The sequence below is a fragment of the Athene cunicularia genome (assembly GCF_003259725.1).
Source record: "Athene cunicularia isolate RWA chromosome 9 unlocalized genomic scaffold, athCun1 chr9_part1, whole genome shotgun sequence".
Taxonomy (NCBI): domain Eukaryota; kingdom Metazoa; phylum Chordata; class Aves; order Strigiformes; family Strigidae; genus Athene; species Athene cunicularia.
In genome coordinates this window covers 10,166,496-10,190,616 of record NW_020799110.1, presented here as the reverse complement: position 1 = coordinate 10,190,616, position 24,121 = coordinate 10,166,496, and the positions used below count along the sequence as shown (strand labels likewise).

At 43.3% G+C, this 24,121-nt stretch overlaps 1 protein-coding gene across 1 annotated transcript in view; it reads left to right on the top strand.

Annotated features, from left to right (window-relative positions):
* Positions 1-7,035: 7,035 nt before the first annotated feature.
* The window catches only part of MCF2L2 (MCF.2 cell line derived transforming sequence-like 2), a 181,072-nt gene continuing 163,986 nt past the window's right edge, over positions 7,036-24,121 (top strand). The window contains exon 1 of the mRNA XM_026854534.1: positions 7,036-7,439. Within this exon, the coding sequence (XP_026710335.1) occupies positions 7,337-7,439 (103 nt within the window). The 5' untranslated portion in view covers positions 7,036-7,336. The remainder of the gene's footprint in view (positions 7,440-24,121) is intronic.

Below are 24,121 nucleotides of genomic sequence, written 5' to 3'. Positions count from 1 at the left end.
GGCCCCGGGGCGGGCGCTGCCCTGCTGGCGGCTGAGGTGCGGCCTGGGGGTCTCTGGAACTGGAACCCGCGAAAGCCGGAGTCAGGCCCAGGCCTGTCTTGCTCCAGCTGCCCCTGGCGATTTGTGGTTGTATGGTCATCGCAGCTCTAACCTCCGGCCCTTGCTGTAGCCATGCGAGCAGCTCCCCCAGGTGTACAGGCGCGGGGGTTATTTGTACAAAAGTGAAGCTACTAGTGAAGCAGTGAATCCTTCTTGTTTTCCCATTACTTATAATATTCTCCATTACAGTAAAGCCAAGAAAAAATGAGGGGTGTGATTGATGTGACAGTTCCCTTTAAATGACAAAAAAGCATCCTTGTAGATTTAGCAGTCGTGATACACACCCACATTTTGGTGTACTGGGTAGCTGTAGTTTGTCCTTCCAATTATGTACCAGCGTTGTGGATAAAAACTAAAAGCAATTCTGATACCAGCAGCTACATGTTGTGTGGTTGCAGATGTGCAGCTTTACTATTCCCCTTCGGCTGCTCCTGGGCGCAAGGCACAGCCGGAGCGGCCTGGGCAGCTGCGGTAGCCATCACCCAGAATAGAACCTGTGCAAGGGAAAAGAGGAGACTGGAAATGGTCTCTATGGCAACAGATGAGCAGTCTCTGGAAAAGGAGATGCAGAAAAGAATTTAGGCTGAAAATACATCATTCTATCAGTGAGACAAGCCTGTAATCCTTGTCTGGGCAATTTTAAATAAGCTGTTTCCTCTCATCTGACATTCTGCTGTTGAAGTATGAAATCCAGATTGTAGCCTTAACAGCAAAAAATGCCAACACATATAATTACTGAAGTTGTCTTGCTCTAAATGAAAATGCAATGCTATTTTTTTTCCCCCACTATGATTATATTTGGTACTTCCAAGTCATGGGAACGTGGAAATGGTAAGACATATAAGCAGCTAGAACTGTTTAGCTTTCTGAAACTGTATAAAGCTTCATTGTATTTTTGAAGCTTCATTCTATTTGGTGGTCTCTATTGGATCCACTGTCCTTAATGGGGCCACTTCAAATATAACTGGCATTTGAGCATATTATGAACTATGTATGAGCCTCATCAGTTCAGCAATGGAACTTGCTGTCTGCTACACTGTTAACTGCATAATACAAATTTTTGTTTCATTACCTTATAAAACTTAAAAGTTCCAGGAAGGCATAATGAAATGCAAGCTCCTCTCTCTTGCTCCCTGTTTTTCTCTCCCTCCTACTCATATACAACTGAAAACTATGTTTGCTCTATTCGATTGCATTGCATTCATTCACTGTCTTAGGGTCCAACAGATCAAACTCAGCAGTTATGACGTCCTCTCATTTGCCTGACTCCAGTGTTTCCCATGGCAGAGATTGTCTTTCACTAGCCTCATCAGTGCTCCTCAAATGTGGCCCATAGAAACTACTAGTCTAATGCATAGAAAGGCGAGTTTAGCATGAAAATACTAATCATTTGTTGCATGATGGATTTGTACTTATGTAAGACTATTTAAGATAATTTATTTCAATTTATAAAGCTATACAATCCATGATGTGTTGGTATTTGAAAATCCCAGTGGCAGATGCTTCATTACTGATATTGGTGAAATGCAACCTTCTTTCTTCATTCTTGTCATAGCCAGGTCATCCAGTCACACGTGAACCCTAGTATATTCCAGGTACCCCAGGTCTGGTTTCACAACTAGTAAAAACAGATCCCACAGCTCAGTGAAAAGATCCCATACATTGCACTACTACTACAGCAGACAGGGGGTAGAAGTGGGAGCATGTGGGAGGTGAAGACTGCATCTTTTGGTGGCAGGACACTTAGAGCAGCTTGAGCTGACTCAAATGGGAACCCTGGTCTCCTTCCTTCTCAATTTTCTTATGCCAGCTTTTGCAGGTGTACAATGGATTGAGGGTTCAAGAGCTCATCTGGTAAAAAAACAATGTGTCAGGGGTTAAGGACAGTAGCAGGGCAGAAGGATTGTTTGGCAGAGGATGTCTGTCTTTGTAAGTTACTCTGCCTGCTGCCCTGGAGACCTGCCCATGCCTCCATCAATTTAAATCTTCAGCCAGTTGACATTAATGTTTCCTGGGAGATGACCTCGGGGTTTTTTATGACACTGAAAGTGGAGTAGTGGCTTCCTTAGAATAAACTACATAGAGTTTAGAAAGGAAGCTGACCCTAAAAATTACAGGATCACTGTCCAACAGCTTTGTCCAAAATTAAGGCTTTGTTTTAAAAGATGATAGAAAATGCTGAAATAAATTAATGCAATAGAAATAGGTATATATGGATCTTCTCAAAAGGTTAACAGAAAATATTTATCTAATAGCTTTCAGCATTGGAAGAGTTCTGTGAGAATTATGTGAGCAACACAGAGCAGACTGAAACTGGCAGTTTTCACTGTCCAAGCTGCGTAAACGAGAGAAGGTTCTAAGCAAGATGGCAAGAATGTTGAAAGGTATGAATTGGCTTATTTTTTTAGGAAGAAATAGTAACTAGGACAGCATTCATCTCAGCTCAGGAAAGAGTGACTGCGGGATATGATCACTGTATGAAAAGTCATGGCTGAGATGGATATTGTGAATAGGGAATTATCCCTTCCTTCTGAAGATGCAGGAACCAGAGGCCTGAAATTGAACTGTCAGGCTTCATATTTAAAACCAGAAGAAGGATTTTTTTTTCACACAGTGCATATTTAAATTGCAAATCTGCTTGCTACCAAATTTTATGGCTGTCAGAATTTACACATACACAGAATTTCAAAAAACTATGAGATAGATTAATGAAGAAATGGGGTATTAAATATGATCAGGCAAATGCAAACTTAAGATCAGAAAGGCCATGAACTACAGATTGTTGCAAAGGGGAATACTGGAGAACTCTCTCTCTCTTTAAGGCTGTTTCATACTTTCTTTCCTAAGGGTATATTAATGGTCCTACTCACAGATGGGCTACTGTCCCAGTCTGTGTCAGGACAGCTGTTCTGGAGCACAGACAGTGAACGATTGATGTAAATGATAGTGACAAAAAGGTTTATGATGGGGAAGGAAGAAATGGAGAGGAGCAGAGCACTTTGCTAAAACTAGTGTCTTCAGCAACCTCTTTTCCTTCAGAATGGATGTTAGAAACAGCTGTGCTCCTTTTCAAGTAGCTGAAATGGCATCTGAGGCAAAGCAGGTCAGGCTTTGTGAAGTTTAGGCAAGAGGCTTGAAGGCAGAGACCTAGGCATTGCTGGGGGAGCTGTGTGTGGGAGAAAAAGTGTACATGCAAGTTTGAGCAGAGAAGCCCAGATTTGTCACAGGAGCTGCCTGAGAGGACAATGGAAAGCCAAGAACAGCCAGAGAAGCACTAGCACTGTGACCCTCTTAAAAGCTAAGCAAGAGCACAGTTGAATGAAGTGTTCCAAAAAGAACAAAAGTAAGAAAACTTGAAATATGGAGTGTTATTTTCCTTTACTATGTGACTGATGTTACAGAAGGGAAACAGCTCTCTCTGTGCCTTCTTTGTAGGTATGCATCAAAGAAGTATCTGACTCATTTACCAGTTTCTTCTGCTAATGGAAATGTGCTGCAGATCTAAAGTACTGCCGTAACCAGTCAGAAGTGGTGACAGTGTCATAACCTCTCCTGATTGTGCCAACAGTGTTACAGTTCTTGCCAGTGAGTAATAAAGCCCCAGCCTTTGATATGGAGATCAGAGAGTCTATAGACAAAAGTTAAAGGAGGAAGAGGTGTGATACCAAAGTAGCTTGTTTGCAAAAGAAGAAAATTGGGAAAGGGATTCTAAACTTTTCTGTTATTTCATCAGCCTGACTTTTTTCTGGTGTCAAAGTATCTTCAGATGCACTCTGTACACCAGAAGGTTGTGATCTTGTTCTGGAAGGAGATTTTCCTGAGAAACTAAGTGATGCATTAGCCTATAAAGGTTATGTAGGACTGGGGAAATGGGGATAATCAATACAGTGAAGAAGATAGGCTAGTTTCATGAATGGATCTCATTTTGATCTTTAATAGCCCTTCAGTCTCAGTTGGCTGAATGATTTTAATGACACAAGAAAGAGATATACTGCTACATAAAATGAAAAGAGGAAAGATTAGATTGATCTATTTATATTTTTTGCTGTGAGAGTTTCCTCTCCCATCTGGCCAGGCCATAGGAACTTGTAAACCTTTTTTGTTTGCAATGTGCAATTCACTGTTTATTAAAATTGCTTAAAATGCTTGGGCCTCAGCTGTTTGATTCAGGATCTAATAAATGGCTGGCAATTTGTCAGGCTGTCACTCTATGGAGAAATCAAATTCTTTTGCCTGTTGGCCATTGTTTTAATAGTTGAATTGTGGTGTTTGTACAGCCCCTGGCCCTGCTTTCTGGTGAGACCTTGACTCATGCCTGAAATGTAAATCATCATCCTCTGTACCTCTAATACATATATATCAGCAAGGGCTTTTATCTTTCAGAGGGAGTCTGTATTTGTAGTAAAAGTGCTGGCTCAATTTCACAGATATTTGCAGCACTGGAAATTGTTACTATCACAGTGATGGACTAATTTGCTTCAGCATCTTTAAGCCATTCCTTGAGTGGCAAATACAGGGCTTTAATTTCTCTCTGTCTCCAAGAGATCTCTATAGTCCAGGTTCCTGTTTCCCCCCCCCTCAACTTGGGTCTTGAACTGTGGATCACCAGTGCTTTTGTAGTATTTCTGACTTGGTTAAGTCCCTGTGGTTCTTCCATTTTGGAATTTGTAATGGCAATACACACTACGAACAGCAGCCTTTTTTTAATGCAGGCACCACTGAATCTTGGCAGTGTAAAGAAATCATCCCATGACTGGTAAAACTAGTGGAGTTTCCTATCCCATGGCTGCACCCTGCAGCCCAAACCCTCCCACCAAAAATAACCCCAATTTCCCCCTTTTGTTCCTTATAACTCACATCATAGGACAGCACCCTCAACTCTGACTGAATCCTATGTAACCCATCCCACCGTATAAGATGGGCAGGGAGCAGCCACAAAACATAATTATTCAGTCCCTACTACATCCTTTCCCCTTTCAGGCTTTGTGCACCTTGCTAATCTTCAATGAACCTGTAAGAACTAATTTCTGTCTCCTGAGATGGACTGCAATTGACCAACAGGTTCAAAAATTATTGAAGGTACAGTGAAAAACTGGAATGCAGATTACCATAGCAAGAACAAATAATAAGAGAAACAGGGTCTTAAAATAGCAAATATACACGTTTCTACAGTTACTGGGGCTGAATAACAATGTTGTTATTCAGGAGCATATGGTCTTAAAATAACTGAGAATGAATTTAGCTAGAAGTAAAACAAAGGCTCTTAGCTATCCTTGATGTTCTTGAACAGCCTTGCTGTAGGAGTAGTGAGAGCAAACCATCTACACTGTTTCTCAGTGAAGATAACTTCATTTATGAATGGGATTATACTGTGTCTCTGCCTGCAGAGGAAAAGAAAAAAAAAAATCTGTTAAGTGTTTGGAAACATGATGACTTTTCCAGTTCCGTGTTCCTACCTGTAATCTGTGACCTTCCAAGAGCAAAATAAAGCATCCCAGATCTTTCAGACCCCTCCAAGGATTATGTCTGGGTGTCAGTCTGCTTCCCATATGTTTTTTCCTGATAATATCATCTTTTCCCTAGTTGAGGGATTCCTTTTAACATTAGTCAAGGTCTTTAGAGTTTGAACTTTACTGCCCAGATGGGCAGTAAAAAGAGGATCTTAGAAAAATGTGTCTTTTGCTTTAATCCCAAAATGTTAGCAGGTGGGTGGCTCTGAAGTCATCCTCCTCACTTGTTTTCAGGCAGACTTGCTGTTAAACTGACTCAACAGATGTATGCAAGAAACCTTTCAGCACAGTTGGTCAATCATCCTGAAATGAGGATGACAGCACAGATACTCGGACTGGCTTGTAGGTCAGTCAGCTGATTATAGGATTTTCCCATCACAGAGGTAGATAAAACCTTTTGCAACACCAGGACTGATGCACTAATTGTGTTTTAAGATCCAGTGAGTCCACAGCTCCAGCTTTGTGTATACATGTTATCATGTTCTTTGGCACATCTGGAGAGGTGGACCCAAGCAAAATCCTATGGATGGGTAGGGAAATCTGGTATTAGAGCTGAATCCATTCTGCAGGAATAGAGCAGATCTTGGAGGCAGCTGGACCCTTCTCTATTTTATTTCTTCATCTTTATATGTGTAATAAATTTTCCCTGTTTCCAGAAGTATCTTGTGTGGAGCTTTAGGTAAGCTTTAAAGGAGGAGGTCCAAAGAGAGAATGGAGGCACACGAGTCTGGCATGCCCTGCTCCTTCTCACTTTCTTGCCTCCCTCACTTTTCCTCTTCTGAGATCCCAGCTGGGGTCTGTAGCCGGGATGAAGCTCTCCCGTGGCTCGGCAGCCAGTTGCCCCACGGCAGCCACGGACCCGTGCACGGCTCAGCTGTGTCCCTGGCACCCCGCGGCTGCCCCCACAGACCTGCTCTGGCCCACTGCTGTCCACCAGTGCCTGCCTGCCCACGGGCACAGCTGAATTCACCCTTCCTGTACGTGTGCAGCTGGGGAGGGTCCTGTGGATTTAGACACACCAGGATCTCGGGGATCCTGTCCGTGCAGGCGGGCAGCAAAGCCTCTGGCCACAACACCCCTAAAATCCCCACTGACCCCCTCCGTGTATGCGGCAGCCCCATTTGCCAGGCAAGGGCTTTTAGAGGGGGTGGGAGGAAGGTCTTTGGGGACATTGCAGGGTTCCACCTGGGGACAGCTGCAAGGCATCAGGGGCCAAGGGGGAGCATCGGCGCCTGCGGGCGGGTTGATCGCGGCTCCCGGGCACGCTGGTGAGGAGAGCGTCGCACAGCAGCTGCTGCTGTTAGAGCTCTCCTGCCAGCTCCACTCCTCCCGATGCCATTCCTACCTCCAGGATTTTTCCCTGACTCACAGCATCACCATCCAAAAGTCTCCCTGGAGGAAGGTATCTGCCTGCTGGTTTGTCTCTTTATCCTTTGCCTCATCCGCGGGAGAAGGGAGAAAAAAAGCCATAAGCAATCAACTCGCCTGCTTGTTTTTCCTTTTTTATTTCCCCTCTCCTGCTCCCTTCCTGTTGTCAAGGGGGGTAAAATCCTCTTTTAGAAGGAGCTTTTCTAGGTCCATGCACGGACGGCAGCAAATTGGAAGAGGTGAGCAGCCGGCAGAAGATGTGAGAGCTGGAAGGGCCGTGCCGTGGGAGTGGTCCTCGCTTTGTGTGCAAGCGAGGCAGTGAGTGTGCAGCCTCCCACTCTGGGTGCATCTTTTTTTGGATGCTGTGCAGTTCCCTGTGTGAAATGCTTTTTTGGTTAAAAGAAGAAGAGATGTCACATCAGGAGCTCACCCAGCGACTGACTACGGTTATCACCCATGTGGGTAAGACACCTTTATTTTTCTTCTCACTACATTTGTGTAAATTGGGGGGCCCTACTCCCCCCGGAGGTGCTGGTGTTCTGTACAGGCAGGAAGCCTTTGTGTGACAATATCACACCTGTGTGTGAAAGAGGAGCCATCAGCAGATTGCAAACTCATGGCTTTGGGCAATTAGACAGCTTTTTATTGATGGTTTGGTTTGTTTCTCAAGCATGCAGTTCTTTGAAAAGCAGAAACAATAAGAGCAGAGAGTGTCCTACCTGTGAAGTGATCTGTGTAAAATACCCAAGCACGGTCCTTGCAGGGAGATGGTATAGAAAAAGGATGGTGGAAGAATGCTGGAGCAACAGCATTGCTGGTGTGCTTTGCATTTGCTTGTCGTACTGGAATAGTAGCACATTCTCAGAGTCTTTTTTTTATTCCTACTGCTGTTTCAAGGGTTCTTGAAGGTGCTAGGACAGGATTCCAAAAGCTCTCCTCCATGTCAGGCTTGATTTCACTGTCTGCTAAGCTTCAAATGCTAGTGAACACAGGTAAGGCCTTGTACTATGCACTGGCATCCTTGTAAGTCTAAGCTGGCTACCCACTCGCTGGCACTGGTGGCCAAACTACAGGGAAACAAATAACCTGAAACTAGCAAGACAGTAGGAGCTGCTGACAATTAAAATATCAACTGAGAAAAGCTTTTGGGACCCTTTTTTTTTTTTTTGTTACATACAATTGAGTTAAAGCAGATTGTGTCTGTGTTGCATCATGTAAAGAGAACGTTTTTAGGTGCATTGCATGGGAGCAAATTTTATAGCTGTCAGTGTTTGTAATGAATTGTGTGTTGTGAATGCCAAAGATGTATAGGTTCCTGAAATGCCTTTGCCATTGACTTTGCTCAATCTGTATATGAAATGGAGCGTGACCAAAATGTGGCTTTTTGAAGAATATAAAATTAATATTTTAGACCGAAATTCTTCTTGGGTTTGATATTAGATGTAACAGCTGAACTAAGTTTAAGAAAGCAAATGCAATTGGTAGCTTGCCTAAAGAAATAGGACAAAAGCAGATTTAAACTGAAAAAAATGCTTAAGACCAGGTCTCATCTCTTCAAGCTCTTCTCCAGGGGTCAGTCTTGGTGCTCCTGGTAACCTCATCAGGGGCTTGGTATGGGAGAGAGAGTATGATTGCCAGGAGAGCCTGAAGCGTCAGCCTCTTTGACCCAGTGATGCCAACATGAGTTGCTTTGCAATAGTACAAATTCAGACTGACACAAAGTCACATGAATTCACATTTTTATTATGAAGATTTGGGATTCAGTATGAGACACTTTTTTTATATATATATTTTTTTTTTTTAGGAGGACGATTTCAGTGGAGCCAAAGAGATTTGAGCATCTCCTGGTTTTCCTGTTAGACTCAATACAGGTCCCTATCACCCACATTGATGTTGGGAGGGATTTGTTAGAGGTAGCATAGCATTATGTTAGCATTTAGCAGTGTAGGAAATAATTTTGGATACTAGAAAGATGTTAATGAACTCTTCCTCTGTTTGCTGACAAATAGAGAGGTTCCTGGGTCATGTGGCTGAGGCTAAAGTCTCATTGGTTTCCTGGAAGTCAACCAGCAGGTCAGTCCCAGGGAGAGGGATTAAGCTCACAGATCTTGGTGTTTTTCCTTTTCACATTGAGGCAAGAACCTAGTTCACCAGCTTCCAACAGGGAAGGATAGTCCCACCATTTTCTCAGCCATTCAAGACCTAGAAATTAGCCCCTACTTGTGGAGTCTGCCTGCCTTTTTGTAGGCAGTGCTCATTTTTTATCAGGTCATGTAACTAGAAAAAGCAGCTGTACAAAAATGGAAGCAAGTAATGTTAAAAAAAATTTGTTACTGGCCAAAGGAAGAACATGTCTTCCAAGGCCACTGATGATGCACCATGTTTATGAATCACACCTTGTAACATGAGTTGCGCTAGCTGAATCAGCAGTAACTTGTTGAAACGGGAATTCCTGGGCAGCTGCAGGGGTCTCTTGAAAGTTCAGTGAGAATCTTTACAGGCCAAACAAGTGAAAGGGTTCTCTGCAAACTGAGAGGATCCCTCACCATAAACATATTTTACAATGTTTCCTATTTTTACAGCGTCTGTCATCCTCATATTAGTGATTGGATTGATGGCATTTTACCTGTCTAGAATGCAGCCAACTCTTGATTGGCAGCACAGCTCTCAGATCACCCAATAGCAGGAGGGAAGAAATTATTCACAGTATTTGCAAAAACCCAAACAAGAATTTTACAGTAGCATTAAAAAGCAAGACCTTTATATTTGCGATAAAAACTTTATGGGATCATTTTGGTCTGTGTGAAGTAGATGACACACCAGTTTATTGTGTCAATAAGAGTGTCACAAACATAGCTAATTGCCTGGAGCTCAACTTATCTATTCTGGACAGAAGCTTTGATCCCTCATTAGCTGACTCGCGTTGTGTTAGACTGTTCACGTGCTTGTAAAAAAAGCCTCTTATCCTGCTACAGACTTCATACGTAGCTACCTGCTTCACTCAGGTTAAAAATCCAAGCATTGAAGTTATTTACCTACTCCACAGTAGTTGGAGTAGGTAAATAAGTTGGTACTTTTCATGCACCCTGCCCTGCAGCACATCTTTGCACAGTGTCAAACAATAGAGGACCAAATTAGATCTCTGAAATAGCACTGTGCTCCCACAGCCTCTCTGGGATTATTCCTGGTTGCCCTGGTGTGGGTGAGGTAATGGGGCCACCACAGGTGTTTAGGACAGGAGTAGTGTTTGTGAATACTAGCAGGCTTTCTGCTTGCTATCCAAGATTTAGCACAAAATGTTACCCAATCTTGTTACCAAAACTGCGTCAAGATTCTTTTTTTAATTTAACCTACTTTCATTGATTGCTGAGAGGTGTTGGGGAAACACTCATCTCTTGAAAAAAACGTGTCCTTTGGGTAGGTGGCAGCTCTTCTATGATGGGGAGGGAAGAAGCTTGGCTGAGTGACGTTCCTGGTGCTGACAGCAGGACTGTTTGCATGTGGGAATGGTACAGCCCTTCCAGCTTGTGAAGCCCATCAGAATATGCTTTTGTACACTCACTACCCACCCACACTTGGTTCCCAGAAGTCTGATGCCAGCTTTGCTATGTGTGGGCAATGTTCTGGGCAGTTACGCACACAAGCACCTCCACCCAGTGCCCCATTTTCAGCAGATTTTTTATTCTTAAAATGTTTTTATAATAAGATGGAGCTCCCAGAACCAATGTCAGCTGTCTCAAAAGGAAACAGCAGAGCCTGACTCCTCTCTTTACCAGCAAAGAATTCCACAACACATTAGAGGCAGGGTTTTCTTAGAGACTCCCCTTCCAATTAAGTTGTAATAGCTCCTTACATCTTCAAATGACAACTGGATCCAGGTGAGCGGTTTGTCAGTGTCCCTGGTAGGGGAGGCACTGATGTCAAATTGCAGAAAACAGTACATGCACAAATGATAAATACAAGAAAAAAACCCCATACGTTCATGTCCACTTTCATCTGGTTTTACACATGCGATCTCCCATTTATTGAATAGAAAAAAGAATTTAAGCAACTTGGTGGAGATCAAAAAGAAAGTCAGTGGCAGAACTTGGTTTAGGATGGAGATCTCAGAATTTACCCAATCACTGTTAACCATGGTGGGTCCATTCCTACCACTCTTGGCTTAGCCATCAGCTCTGAGGAGCAGTGTAGGATATCTGTGCTTGTGAAGAGAAGCTGTGCCACAATTTGGGACAGGAAGTGAAGGATGATACTGTGTCCACTTCACTGTTTGAGAGGAATTTAGGTCAGCAGAATGGAATAACCCGAGCTGGCTATTATCCGAGGCCAATGGCTTAGCATCACAAGTCACAGAATCTGTTTTATGCTGCAAAGCCACAAATAATCTAATATGTCAGAGCTGGATAGATGATTGCAATGTTTCCAATCTGTGTCTGTGTACAGCAAGGACACTCAAAATAGATTTTTTTTTAAAAAGAAATTAGCTTTCAAGGTACCATATCAAATAGGCCTTCTGCTACTTCTATGCAAAGGCTTAGATCAAGGCAATGAAAATTCCCCTGTCTGCAACAGAAAATTCTTCCCTTTGTTTTAGAGCATTCATGCGTTTCTGGAGCTCTTTTCGAACCACTGATTCTACAGCTCTGTCCTACTTTCAGTTTTTTGGTGAGAAGCTAGGGGCAACCAGTCTTTTCTATCAACCACAGCACACCAGATTTCCTTACCTAAAAGTAAGATGCATCTATCACTGCTTTCCCAATGAAACAGGACAGTAGAAGACTGTAGAAATGTGCTTGCTAAATTTGCTGGGGCTCTCATGCTAATGGGAAGTGGTAGTTTGGAGTTCCTTTTCCCATTAACCTACTTCTATTAAAAAATTGACCTTTTGTGATTGTGTTCTCTGCATCTTTCTCTGTACCCCAATAAAGCTTTTGAAGTGTTGGCCAATTTTTACCAAATTTGGTGAAGTAACAAAGGTCTAAAATATTAAGTTCATGCAAAATATGAAAATAGTCACTGAAGAGAAGAGAAAGATGCAATTAGTGAAGAAAAGGCCAATAAGCTCATTCTATTAGACCTCATAGAATCCACATGGGACAGTGGAACGGGGGAGAGGTAATAACAATTTGTGAATTTTGGTTTTGTTGCTTAAAAAAAGTTACTTGTTTACATTTTTGTTCCTAGGTTGTGTTTATTAATTTTACCCCATTCTATATGGCTTACTCTGTGCAGCTGTTTCAACCGGGAAGTGTTTAATAAGGAACTATTTAAAAGTGTTTTGCTAATGCTGCAAAGTTTGTGCCTATAAAAAGTGGAAATCAAGCTTTCATAGAAATCCATGAGAAATGTGCAGATGTGCCTAATGCACTCTCCAAAATGTAGAATATTACAAGTAGCAAGACCCAATTCTAGCTTGGCTTATTGAGGCATGATCAGAAATAAAGACCATAAGAAATTGTTGTAAGCTGGGGATCTGGAGTCTCAAGGCAAAATATGTGATTGTTTGGACTCATGTTTAGGGAGACAGAGGTGACTAAAGAGCATCCTACAACCAGTAGAAACAGTAATCTGCATTAAGGCTGCTTTTGTTTCAGGAAAGGTCAGCTCAGAGGTATTCCTCTTTTACATTCTGTCTTTTACTTCAGCTAATACTTTTTCATATGGGATGTGACTCTGACTCTACCATCCTTAACAGTATTCAAGAGAAAGTTAGAAAACCCCTACAATATCCATGTGTGTTACTGTTAATCATTTCTCTTACAGCAGCATGCAATGAGCAGAGCCATGCAGAGCTCCACTGAAAGGCTGCTTAGAGCCCTCGCTGTTTTTTCCTTTATAGATATCCTCCCCACAACTGGCTGTTAAACTCTGCGCTTTCATTCTCAAGCCAGTAAGAGACCAGCTTGTTGGGGAAAAAAGGGAATAGGAGTAGCTACCATCCACCATCTGCTTGCTGCAGGGTTTTCACACTTTCTGCTTACGCATTTTGTGATGGCAACTGTTGGAGACAGGGTACTAGGCTGGATGGAACTGAGGTGTGATCCAGTCTGTCAATCTGTAGGTCACTGTTTCGAAAACTTCCACATTGCTGCCATTAAATCAAATGCTACAGCAGTTTTCCTTTATTTACTAGCCTACCTCAGTAATGGCTGGTAGGTGTTTGTTTCTTGGAGTGAATGCATGGAGGAGTGTTTAACATGTGAGAAAATTATTAAAGGAAAGTCAGGTGGCAGGATCCAAGTTTTGCTGTTAGTACTGGTGGTGCCCATGGGCTCTTCCACAGCTATGCATGTGGGCACTGGGTCCTGTGCATCCTTACAAAGCTCTGCTGAGCTCCGTAGCTTGTCTGTTGGTGCCTGGAAAGTAGCTGGGACTCAAACAATTATTCTAAGATGCATGTTTCAGTTGCAAGCAAGTGCTGTCTGGATCAGGTCTTCTTATGGCTTTCCTGATCACACCTCTGTCTCAGGACTGTATTTCAGACAGTGTTAGCCCTATATGACAGTTTTAATAAAGCAGAAAACGGGAAATTCCAATTTCCAGAGCAGGCATTTGCAAGCACTATGTGGTGTTGGGTTTTGTTTGATTGGTTTTGGTGTATGGGTGGGGTTTTTTTCAGGGGGAAAGGTTGGTTATTAAATAATAAATAAAAAAAAATAATAAGGTATATTAGGTCACAAGCAGGGGAAAAATTACTTCTTGCAGCATCATTCAATGAGGTACTCAGACTCTCAGACTGTGACACTTCCCCCTCTCATCTTCAACACTCCAGAGCAAGCCCAGGGCAACCTGGATGGAGGAGGTGGGGGGTCTCTCCGGGGGAAAGCAAGTATAGGAGGTTTTCTCCTGTGTGAGGTCTCTGGATCAGGTTCAATGAAAGCTGCTGGTGCTGACAAAAGTCATCGCTTGCTAACAGGGTAGGCAGTTGTGACCATTCCACACTGCTAAATCTCAGGATTAAAAAGCAAATAGGGCCAAAAGGAGATAGAGAAGATCCCCTGTCTGCTCCCATCTCTGTGGCAGAGGGAAGCTCAGGTGGCCTCGCTGAAAATTAAACTGAGCTGACATCTATCACAGTTCCTGGCAGCTTGTTAAATGCAAGGGCCTTTTTCCACCTCTTGCCTCATCTTTTATTTAATTCTTTTTCTCGCCTTCCATATGGTGCCTGAATCCAAGAGATCCCCTGAGAGGACGTCTCCCTGGGGAAAACAGGTTCAGCACTTGGGAAGGTACCTGCAGCACCAGACCATCTCAATGAGTAGAGAATAAGCTAAGTCATTTCCTTGTGCTCCTTTCTCCCTTCTTCTGCACCATGTTTGAGGCCTCTCTTAGCCCCCAAGGAACGACTCAGCATTCAGTCTAGGATGAATCTTTCTGCATGAGGCTTGGATGACTGCTAAAACCATTCTGACAGCACGGTGTCTGGTACATGACCCTAGCCACATTTGTGTATTTTCTCCTGTTTTTCAGTGCTGTGCTTGTGTTCAGGCATTTGGGAGAAGGCAAACCATAAACATTTTGTGTTAATGCTGATATGTTGTAGCCCACTGAGTGAGTTTCTTGTACCTCACTTTAGAGTTTGGCACAGTAACTTCTGGATTTCCCCAGGTGGTCAGTGACTGGAAGAAATCTGAGTTCTCTACAAAGCTGCCTGTTCCTAGACACATGAGAAAACACTGGAGAATGATGTGAAAGGGATAACATGGCACATGGACCACTATTAGTCAGTCAGATTTGGTGACTCACGCTAACCAGTGCACCAGACATGGCCAGAATTACAACAGAGGAACAGGAGGGAGACAGGGTGAAGAAACAGCCAACTCTTACATGCATAGATGGAAAAAACATGACTTGTAAATACCTTAAGTTATCTGTAAATCATGGCACAGAGGGACATACTGCTCTGAGAGCAGAAACACTGTAGAGAAAAGATTGAGTTTAGCAAAGGAAAGGACAGCAGGCTCCACTTCGACATAGGGGCAGATGTGTAGGAGACAAGTCGGGCTGAGATCACAGTACCTTCAAGCTCCACTGTCATGTAAGCACAACATAGATAACATCTGTGAGTCTGAAGACATAACTGCCTCCGAGGAACGATTGACCTCATGTACTGGAAGAAAGCCATGTCCAGCATGTGAACTCAGGCTGGTATAAGTCTGAAGCAACAGTATTTATTCAAGGGTAAAATACATTATGTTTATATGCACCCACTTCTCATCATTTACAGTGTGGCATTAACAGAGGGCTGATGCCTTTTCAGCAGAGGCCTGCAAATAATTCAGCATTAATGGATAGTGCTTTATTCTGTTTTCTCTGAGACTGTTCCTTGCAGTGTAGTAGGGAATGAAGCACTGAACTGACAGACAATCCCAAATTGCACTGGACCCTAGGATTTAATCTTCAAATCTGCTGTGTTCTGTCTCCATCTTTTCTGGCCATTGGAGGGACCTGACAGTACAGAACAATATCCCAGACAATATGGCTAAAGGAAAGACAGGCTACCAGGGTCAAAAATCCATGCGGTCATGAAATGATTGTCCATTTTGTTTACCAGGGCAACATGCACACAATAGCTCAAACACAGCTTTGCACCTGCTGTGCACTGTATTTGGAGTGTTCTTGAAAATGCATTGTTCCAAAATCACTACTGTCATGAAATTGGAGTCCTGAATCCTTTAGGCAGTCAAGAGCTAAGCACACACAGCCAAAGCACTGATTCTCCATGCCTTCACAGAGATGTACTGCCACTGATTTCAATTACCCTGCCTGCCTCAAAGATGGATTGTGCCCATGGTTTGGCTCTGGTATAAGGTACTACCACATAGTGCCCTCCTCATTTGAGGCCAGAGGGGCTTGTTTGGCACCTCAAGGCAGCCAACCCAGTCCTCCCTCACACTGGCAGAGCTTCCCTGATTCCAGAGCTCCATGAATGCAACAGAGATTAAGTTCTCTGAGGACTCCATTGCAGTAAGTGCATGACTGTTGCAGTGAATGCAAAGCTGACTCCCTGGAAGCTTAGACAGAGATACAAAGGTCCTTTTGGGGATGTTAGCCTAGCTTTTGAATTTAAAAGTTACTGATTCCTGACCTAGATTACTGAAGTATGGGAGTAAAGGTTAAATTGCTGCAGAAGCCAAAATCCTTTGAAACATTGCAAAGAGGTGATGGGAAATGATCTCTCATCAATATTACAACAGAGTGGCTCTGATCCAGAAAGGTGCAAAGAGCTCTTTATTTCTGTGTGAATAAATGGGGAACTGCTAGTACTCAGTACTCTGCAGGACTAGATATTTTTGTCTGAGTGTACTCAGCTGTAGCTGACCCAGCTGTAGCCCTCGCTGCAAACAGGTTTAAGAGGCAGAACAGCGCAGGCACTGCCTTGGGACCTGAGACTTATGACCCACTGTGAGAATTGCCCTGAGTTCAGTTGGAGATCTTGGGTCAGTTCCTGTAAGAGCTCAAGGAAAGCCAAGCTGAGAGGATCTTGTGTCAGATGCCCCACATCCATGAATGCAGGCTGTAATCTCTGGGCTTCCTGTTACTTCCATCTGTGTCTCAAAGATCTTGGTTGGAAACCAGCAGCCCTTCTCTTGAGACTGTTTACGCACCCACCCGTATCACCTAATATGTGAATACCCCAATGGTACTACAGTAGGGCTTTCATAGTATCAATCCATATATTAGCACCATATGTTACAGACTTCATATGAGAGAGGCTGGAGCTGCCTCTTCCGCAGTGCAGGCTGTTGCCTAGGGCAACGAGATATGAGGGGCTGCAAACCATTCAGCTATTGCTTTCTCTGCATGACTCTGAGCTGTGTGATTTCCAGTTTCCCCTGGGCAATGAATTGTCTACAGCCGGCCCTGGATACAAGGGCAGTTATCTGCAGTTTCAAGACATAAATACAAGCCAAACAATGCTAATGTACAGCATTTTGGTCTGCCTGGCAACAGCTGCTGACAAGATCTGACTCCCCTCAATCAATACATGTCCTGAGCTCCAGAGATTTAATAGGAGTTACTCCCAGGTAACGCTGCAGAACCATTTCAAGATACTGGAATGTGAAGAGGTGAAGAAAATCTAAAACCAACGGGGGTATCTTTCAGTATTTCAGGAGAGTGATTATTGTCTTTAAATTCCAGGACCTTTAAGGTAGCAGCCCTATTTTAATTATACATAGGTAGAGGATTAGCCCACAGTTACTGGCATCTCCAGTTATTGTTATTGCAGTATCTATGGTTTCGTTGGGACTTTCCAAGGATGTGCAAGTGCTGACAGACAGGTACTAGGGGAAGAACTGCAGCAAACACATGCAGCTCTAGTAACAATAAGTAGAAATGAGATTATTTGGATGTGTGAAGTTTGGTCATGTTGCCTATTAATTATATATGTTACAACTTTAACACTTCAAATGCTTTTTTTTTTTTTTTTTTTTTTTTTTAGAAATGCTTTGGCTAGAATTACTATCAGGAAAATTTGCCTCTCGTTATCAATCAATATGCCTTCAAATAACAAAGGATGACTGTAAATATTTACTCCTTTTGAGTCTGATGTTCACTGTTACCCATTACATTTTGGTTCAAAGTTCAGATTCTCTGAAGCCAAGGCTTAATTTCTGAAGTGATCAATATTGGTGTTTGCAGCATAAAAGCCAAGGCTGATGACATACATAGGAACCATACTATTGATCTTGCAATATTCAGAGAAAAGGTTATTTCAAACAGAAATAGCTATGGCCTTAGTGTGACCCTGAGCTGTAATCACATGCATAACTAATCAGAAGGCTCCCAGCAATTACATGCTAATTGTTGGTGCAGGAAGGTTGCTGGGAAAATCTGATTAATCCTTACTAGGGTGATCAGCTTGTTTTGAGAAAACAAAATTCCTATTTTTTTAAAAATAAGAGATTCAAAGCTACTGTCACCATTTCATCTGTCTCAGATATTTGCATTCTCATCAGTAGCTGGTATATTGTCCTCTCCTACACTGGGGAAGCCTGTAGAGGCTTCACAATGGATTTTGAAGTCATAGTTCAGTTTGAGGTAAACTTTTTGCTTCTATTTTTATAGGTAGGTCGTAAAAATCCTACTTTCTGGCTTTGTTTTCAGCTAGGGGAGAATGCAGTCTCAGCAATGTGCAGTTGTCATTTTGAATCATGTTAAATGACATTCTGACTATACAGCAGAGCCTTGCGCATCGTATCTTGAATGGGAAAGGAGAGCTAGCAGCCAAGCGCACTTTGAGGAACAGTACTGTTTGGACAGAAGCAGAGTTTGTCAGTGATGTTCTGTGCCCGTTCTACCTCAGTATCTGTAATAGCAGCTCAGTACAGGCCATGCTCTGCCTGTCCCACTCTTCCTTTTAGAGCTGAGTGCCACCACCGGGCAAGCTTTCCCCAGCCCAGCCATGGGGAGAGATGAAGCCCAAGCAGTCATCCCTTGCACCCTCCTAGGTCCAGCATGGTACCAGAGCAAGGCTGCTACCTGGGGAAGGGTAGGGGGGGTCTGGTGGTGTCAGGAAGGCAGCTGTGCTGGGGCAGCCTTGTCTGCCACAGGGGAGAGGACACGCTGGTGCCACTTTGCACTTTCATTTCTACTGTCAAAGTCCCTCAAGGATGGGGTCAAACCATTTATCTTCCTTTCTCAGATTAGCTGAAAGTCAGGGTGTAAACAAGTTGGGCAGAGGAGCCTCACTCCCTCAAGCCCCTTCTCCAAGAGATTTCATTGGCCCTGGAGGGTTTGGTACCCTGGAGTTCGTCTGTTGGTCCCGCCGCTGCCTCTTCTGCCGAGGAGCCGCTAGAGGGCACGGGAGGGTGTAGCCGTGTCTGCACAAACCCTGCGGGCGCAAGGTCGTTTCCCTGTTCACTCTACAGTAGCATCACAGTGAGAAACACCCGGACCAGCACCAGTTCAAAGAAAGGCGTGGTCTCCAGAGGTCAGTGGCCTGTGAAGTGGGTGCTGAGCCTTTGAAAATTGGAGTACACCAGTTCGCTAAGCTTTTCATCTGAATTTTCAGCTTGATCTCTTTAGGAAGCACGGCCTAAGTTCTACATAAAAGCCATTTTCCTATTTAGGACTAAGCACATCCCTTCACTTTAATCACTAGAAAATATAAGAAAGAGACAAATCTTATAGCAGCTTCTCTTTCAGCAAATGTGAGAGCCTATTGTGATTGTGATAACTTAATTGAACACTACAAAAATTAATAAAAGTCTTAAACATCTGACAGGAAACACAAAGGCTAGGAATATACCTTACAGGAAAATAAGGCTGGCATTAGTATGATCATCCTCACCCCCAGAGAGCAGTCCCACAATACCTGAGTAAAGATGGTGACAGATTCAAATGACATATTGGGTCTGAATTAATCTGATAAACCTGAACTGCAGGTCAAGAACAGCAGAGAAAGCAGTTGAAAACAGCATTACCCACAGCATAAGGAAGGGAGGAACTGGGGGCCCTCTTAAAGGAGTGGCTGGAGCTTTGGTGGGAGCCCTAAGGGAGAATGCTCTGGCAGATAAGGCTGATTAGTGCACTCTGGGCCCCTACATGCTGCTGCCAAATATTTTCCTAGTACAGCCCACATGCTCTAAAACACATGCATCAGTGCAGGTATTTGGAATCAGTCATTGAGCCTGATTTTAAAACTCGTTAGTGTTTTGTTTTAATTTCAACCAATTAGCTCGTTCTTAGCAGTTTCAGTTTAGCAGCCTTCACTATCAGACCTGCTGCCTCTGAACGTTTTTGATATAGCAGTAATTAGCTTGACACAAACAACCCTGCAAAACTTTAATGAGCAAGACACTATTTTAAAATACAGTATTGAAAAGATGGGGATATCTACAAATGATATAACATAAACCTGAGAAACACTCTGTGTGCCGTGTTTAAGGCTACAACCAAGAAAGGGGTATTTCTTGGTATGTCTCCATTTATCTTCCAGCTTTACTGCAGTAATTGCAATTGATCTTAGACAAATTGTATCAATACCTTGGGATTCAGTTCCCAGCTGATTTTTTTTTTCCTTATGCATTTTTTTTATTAAGATTTTAAAGTTCATTGGTGGGTTCTTATAATTGCTTTATTTTTTTTTTCCACATTTGATTGCTATTCTTGAAGCAAGTATATTTAAAACAAGAGACAGCCAGAAAAATATTGTGTACAATTATGTGAATTTATGTTATAAAGGAGCAGCAAAGAAAGGGTTAAAGAGGGGGTGAAACTATTACTTCCCCACCTGAAAAGCAGGTAGCATTTAAGAGCAGGTGTTTTTACTAATAGTGGCTTGGAGAATGGCTACAGGGCTTGTTCTAAAGGAGCTGTGAATGAGACATCACCTGAAAGAAATGAAACAAGAAGGTAGATTTTGGGGTATAGAAGAAAGGTTGGAAGGCTGTATGGTGCATGGGAGGTGAAGTTGGAAAGCTGCACAGGTGACTTGAAGCCTTATCTGAGGATTGAAGCTTGTATGATGTGTGGGAAGCTGCAAGGGTGTTTGGGAGGACTGGAGGCTGTCAGGATGCTGGAAGGCTGCATGGGAGATCTGGAGGCCAGGTGGGTGGCTGGAAATTCATGTGTTGTGTGGACAGGCCAGAAGTCTGATCTGAGTCTAATGTTATCAGATCCCATGGCTCAGAGACTTAAGAAAAAAATAATTGCTTCTAAGAGATCCTGTGGATATTCCAGAGCCCAGGGAGGCAAGCAACAATTGTGGTTTATTAATCAGCATATTAAACACTTAGATTCTCTTTCAGTCAGGGTGACTATAGATAGTAATTTTGTGGAGTTAGTTGTTAACCTAGAGCTCTTGGAGCCTTCAGGGCTACAGGAGGTGGAAGCAAAAGTAGAGACTGGTCTGATGTTACAGCATCTTATGAGGAAGCAGCATTTGAGAAGGAAGACAAGAGGCTGTTTACTCTTAATGTCTTTATATCACTTAAGAATTAATTTGAGTCATAGGCTGGATTGAGGCTGGCTCTAATATATTTTCCTGGGTGCTACAGCTGGCTTTCAGTGCTATCTAGAAGCAGGTGAGCAGGGTGGTGCTTGAAGTCTGCTTGGGGTATTGCTCTCTTCTGGGGTGTGGGGTCAGATGGCACAAAAGTCCTCACAGTAAGAGAGATCTTTACCAACTGTCTGTAATGGTGTAGCAGCTGGAATCCCTCTTAAATCAATCCAGACTCCATCAGATGTGTCACCTATTCAAATCTACTTCTAGTGGTGTGTATGCACTGATAATGCATGGTTTGACCTCCTTTGCCCATATGCAGCCTGCCTCTGTTAGTATCTTCGGAGCCATGCTCTAAGTACAGCTGGCTGAAAAGGGTGCTCTGCTACTGAGATGGTGATGGCAGATATTTCTAGTTGCAGAGGTCCAGGAGAGATCATGCTGACCTACATCAGTGTTGCTATAGATCTTTGAAACAGGACTGAATGCCTCACTTCAGGTGGTACCAGTGTAAGCATGGGCCTTTGGTACCTCAGAGGGTCAAAAGCCCAATGTAGATAGACCTACATTTGGGAGCAGTTAGGAGGATGGAATGCCACTTGATCCCTGTGCTCCTGCCCACCCTGAGGTCATGTCAACAGTCTCTTAGGTTAAGTCTGACATGGTTTCATTCTTGACAACAGAATAGGCCTAACTGTGAACCTACTGCTTTAAGTTGCTTTCACGCTATTTTGTTGTTGCTTCTTTAAGCAGAACATCTTTATATTTAAAGATTCCCCTCAGTATAAACCAATTTGAAGGGCTCTCAAACCAGTGGGAGATGTATGGATATCTGCTTTTAACACATTCCTCCCCAAATTTTGGTTCTTTTGGGTGAAATTATTCCTGCTCGCCCCCCTCACCCCAGCCTTTGTCAAATGGTTCTCAGATAAATGCTCAAATAAAACAAAACAAAAATACTAAAACTCCATCCTTTTATATTGGCAATTAAATGGCAAATTGTCTATTTCATGGGAGTAACAATCTCTCTCTGGTGCCAAAGTGCTCGGCTGAGAATCACTGGAGAAGTACAAAGCATTATTTAATGCTAGATTCCACGAAGTGGACTTATGCCTATTGGGACTAAGGTCCATAAACGGATGTGGGATTTAGATACATTTTATTGAGTTAATCTGTACTGGTCAGCAGAAAGCATTTGTAGTGGGGTTTCCTGGCAGACTAAAGAGCAATTTCTTATCTCATCAGAATGCTGCACCACTCAGCTTTAGGCAATTGAAGTCCGTAATGCTGTTGAAGTCAAGGCACTGTTCTTGTTTCATGTTGGCGGAAGGTCAAGCCTTGTGCAGACAGTGTTTAGCCCTTCCCAACATATGAACGCTGCATGTCCTGATAGCGGAACTCTTGAGTTGACAGGGAAGGTCTTTGTGCATTCGTGTAATGTTGCAGAGAAACCCTTGTGCTGCCTCTTGTAGGACAAGTTATCTCAGATGCAGCTCTATACTGTTTCTGCATCTGAAGCTGACTTGCAAACATCTCTTTTACTGTGTGAACTTGCTTGCCTGTTATTAGTATATATGGTCCCTGGATAATTTTAGTCTTGCTATGAAAGGAAATGAGGCTTTTATGCTCATGCTTTGTCTCTCTATCCCAGCTGGCCCTTTTCCATTTAATTTTAGCAGCTCTTGCCTGTTTTTGACAAAGGATTGAAATTCTTGGTTTCCTGTACATCTTGTGAAAATAGATTGTGAGAGAGCAAATCATTAATTTACCCTACTATTGGACATTACAGAATCAAGACAGAGTAGGGTGATAAAGACTAGTAATTGTGCTGGCTGGGGAGGAGAGGAAGAGGGCTGGGATAGTGGTTGTGTGTGGTGAGGCAATGTCTTGTCCATGCTGTGCCCTGGTGCATGAGGCAGTGCTCTGGGTGGGGAGAGGTAAATGAAGTGTACACATGATGTATGCTGATGCACATGCTAGCAGTTTATACATGCCTTTATTTTTTCTGCTACACACCAGGCTTTGGTGTAACTTGTGAAATCGCCCTGTAGATTGTACCTTTCTAGAACCTTAAATCCATTAGAGCTGATGGCTTAGAGGCAAAGCTGGGGAGAATAAACTGGGTACAGCTGAGGAGTTCAGGCTGTGGGTGGGTGTGAAGAAGGAACAGCTCTGCAGCATCAGGCACTGAGCAGGACAAATTCCTACTGCCTGGGTGTAGGTGAGTGCAAGTGTCCAGCTGCCCCATGTGATTGCACTTGTGAGTGCACACAGAGGAGAGTGCTGCAGCTTCTCACTTGCAGGTGCCCAGCATTGAGGAAATACTGTGTGGACAGGCCCTTCAGGACAGACCGCCGGTTTCTGGCAGCAGCCCTGTCCTCGGAAAAAATGTGTACTTCACAGTGGCCAGAGCAGAGGGAATAACTCCTCTTTGACTGATTTCATCCTCAGTTCCTAGAAGAATGAAAGCCTTGCCCTAGGGGATGTGGAAGGAGTGTGTTTGATGTGTATCTGCCAGCTGAGAGAGCCCAATCAGTCAAAGCCTTGGTGTTTTGTTTCCTTGGTGGAAAGTCTAGATAGGAGCTCCTTTTTCCTTGTGGGCTGCACAGAGTAACTGAGTGAACCTCAGTGCGCAGACATGCAAACACAAAAAAATCAATAGTCCCTAAAGCCCAGTACCCCCACCCTACGTAGTAACTGATGTTGAGTGTTTGAGAGATGGCAGTGAAACATTGGAAATGCCTTTACTGTACTCGGTAACGTGAGAAGCTGTTTCCTCCTCTTCGGCTAACGTTTGGCATGTGTCCAAAAGCCTTTGAGTATCAGCAGTCCTTGTGATTCTTACCGATGCTATTTTTATCCCTGTTTCTTTCTGGTTCTCCTTTATCTGCTTTAAGTTATGAATTGCAACAACATTGAAAAATGCTTCTGTCAGGGAACGTGCACAGCTGCTCCTCAGGGAGAAGCTGTCCTGGTGGTCTTGGCTGCATGGATCCGGCAGCTGTTCTGCTCTATGAGTGCTCCAGTGGTTGGTTGTAGGGAGGAAAAAGTGAAGGGGGAGAGAAAACAGGAACAGTGCACTGCTCTGGATGCTAGCAAGAATCAGGGTTACCATCACACTGGAGGTGACTCCATGCAAGAGTACAGAGAGATAAAAAAACATGTTCCCTTCTTAATGTCCAGAGACTTTCTCTTC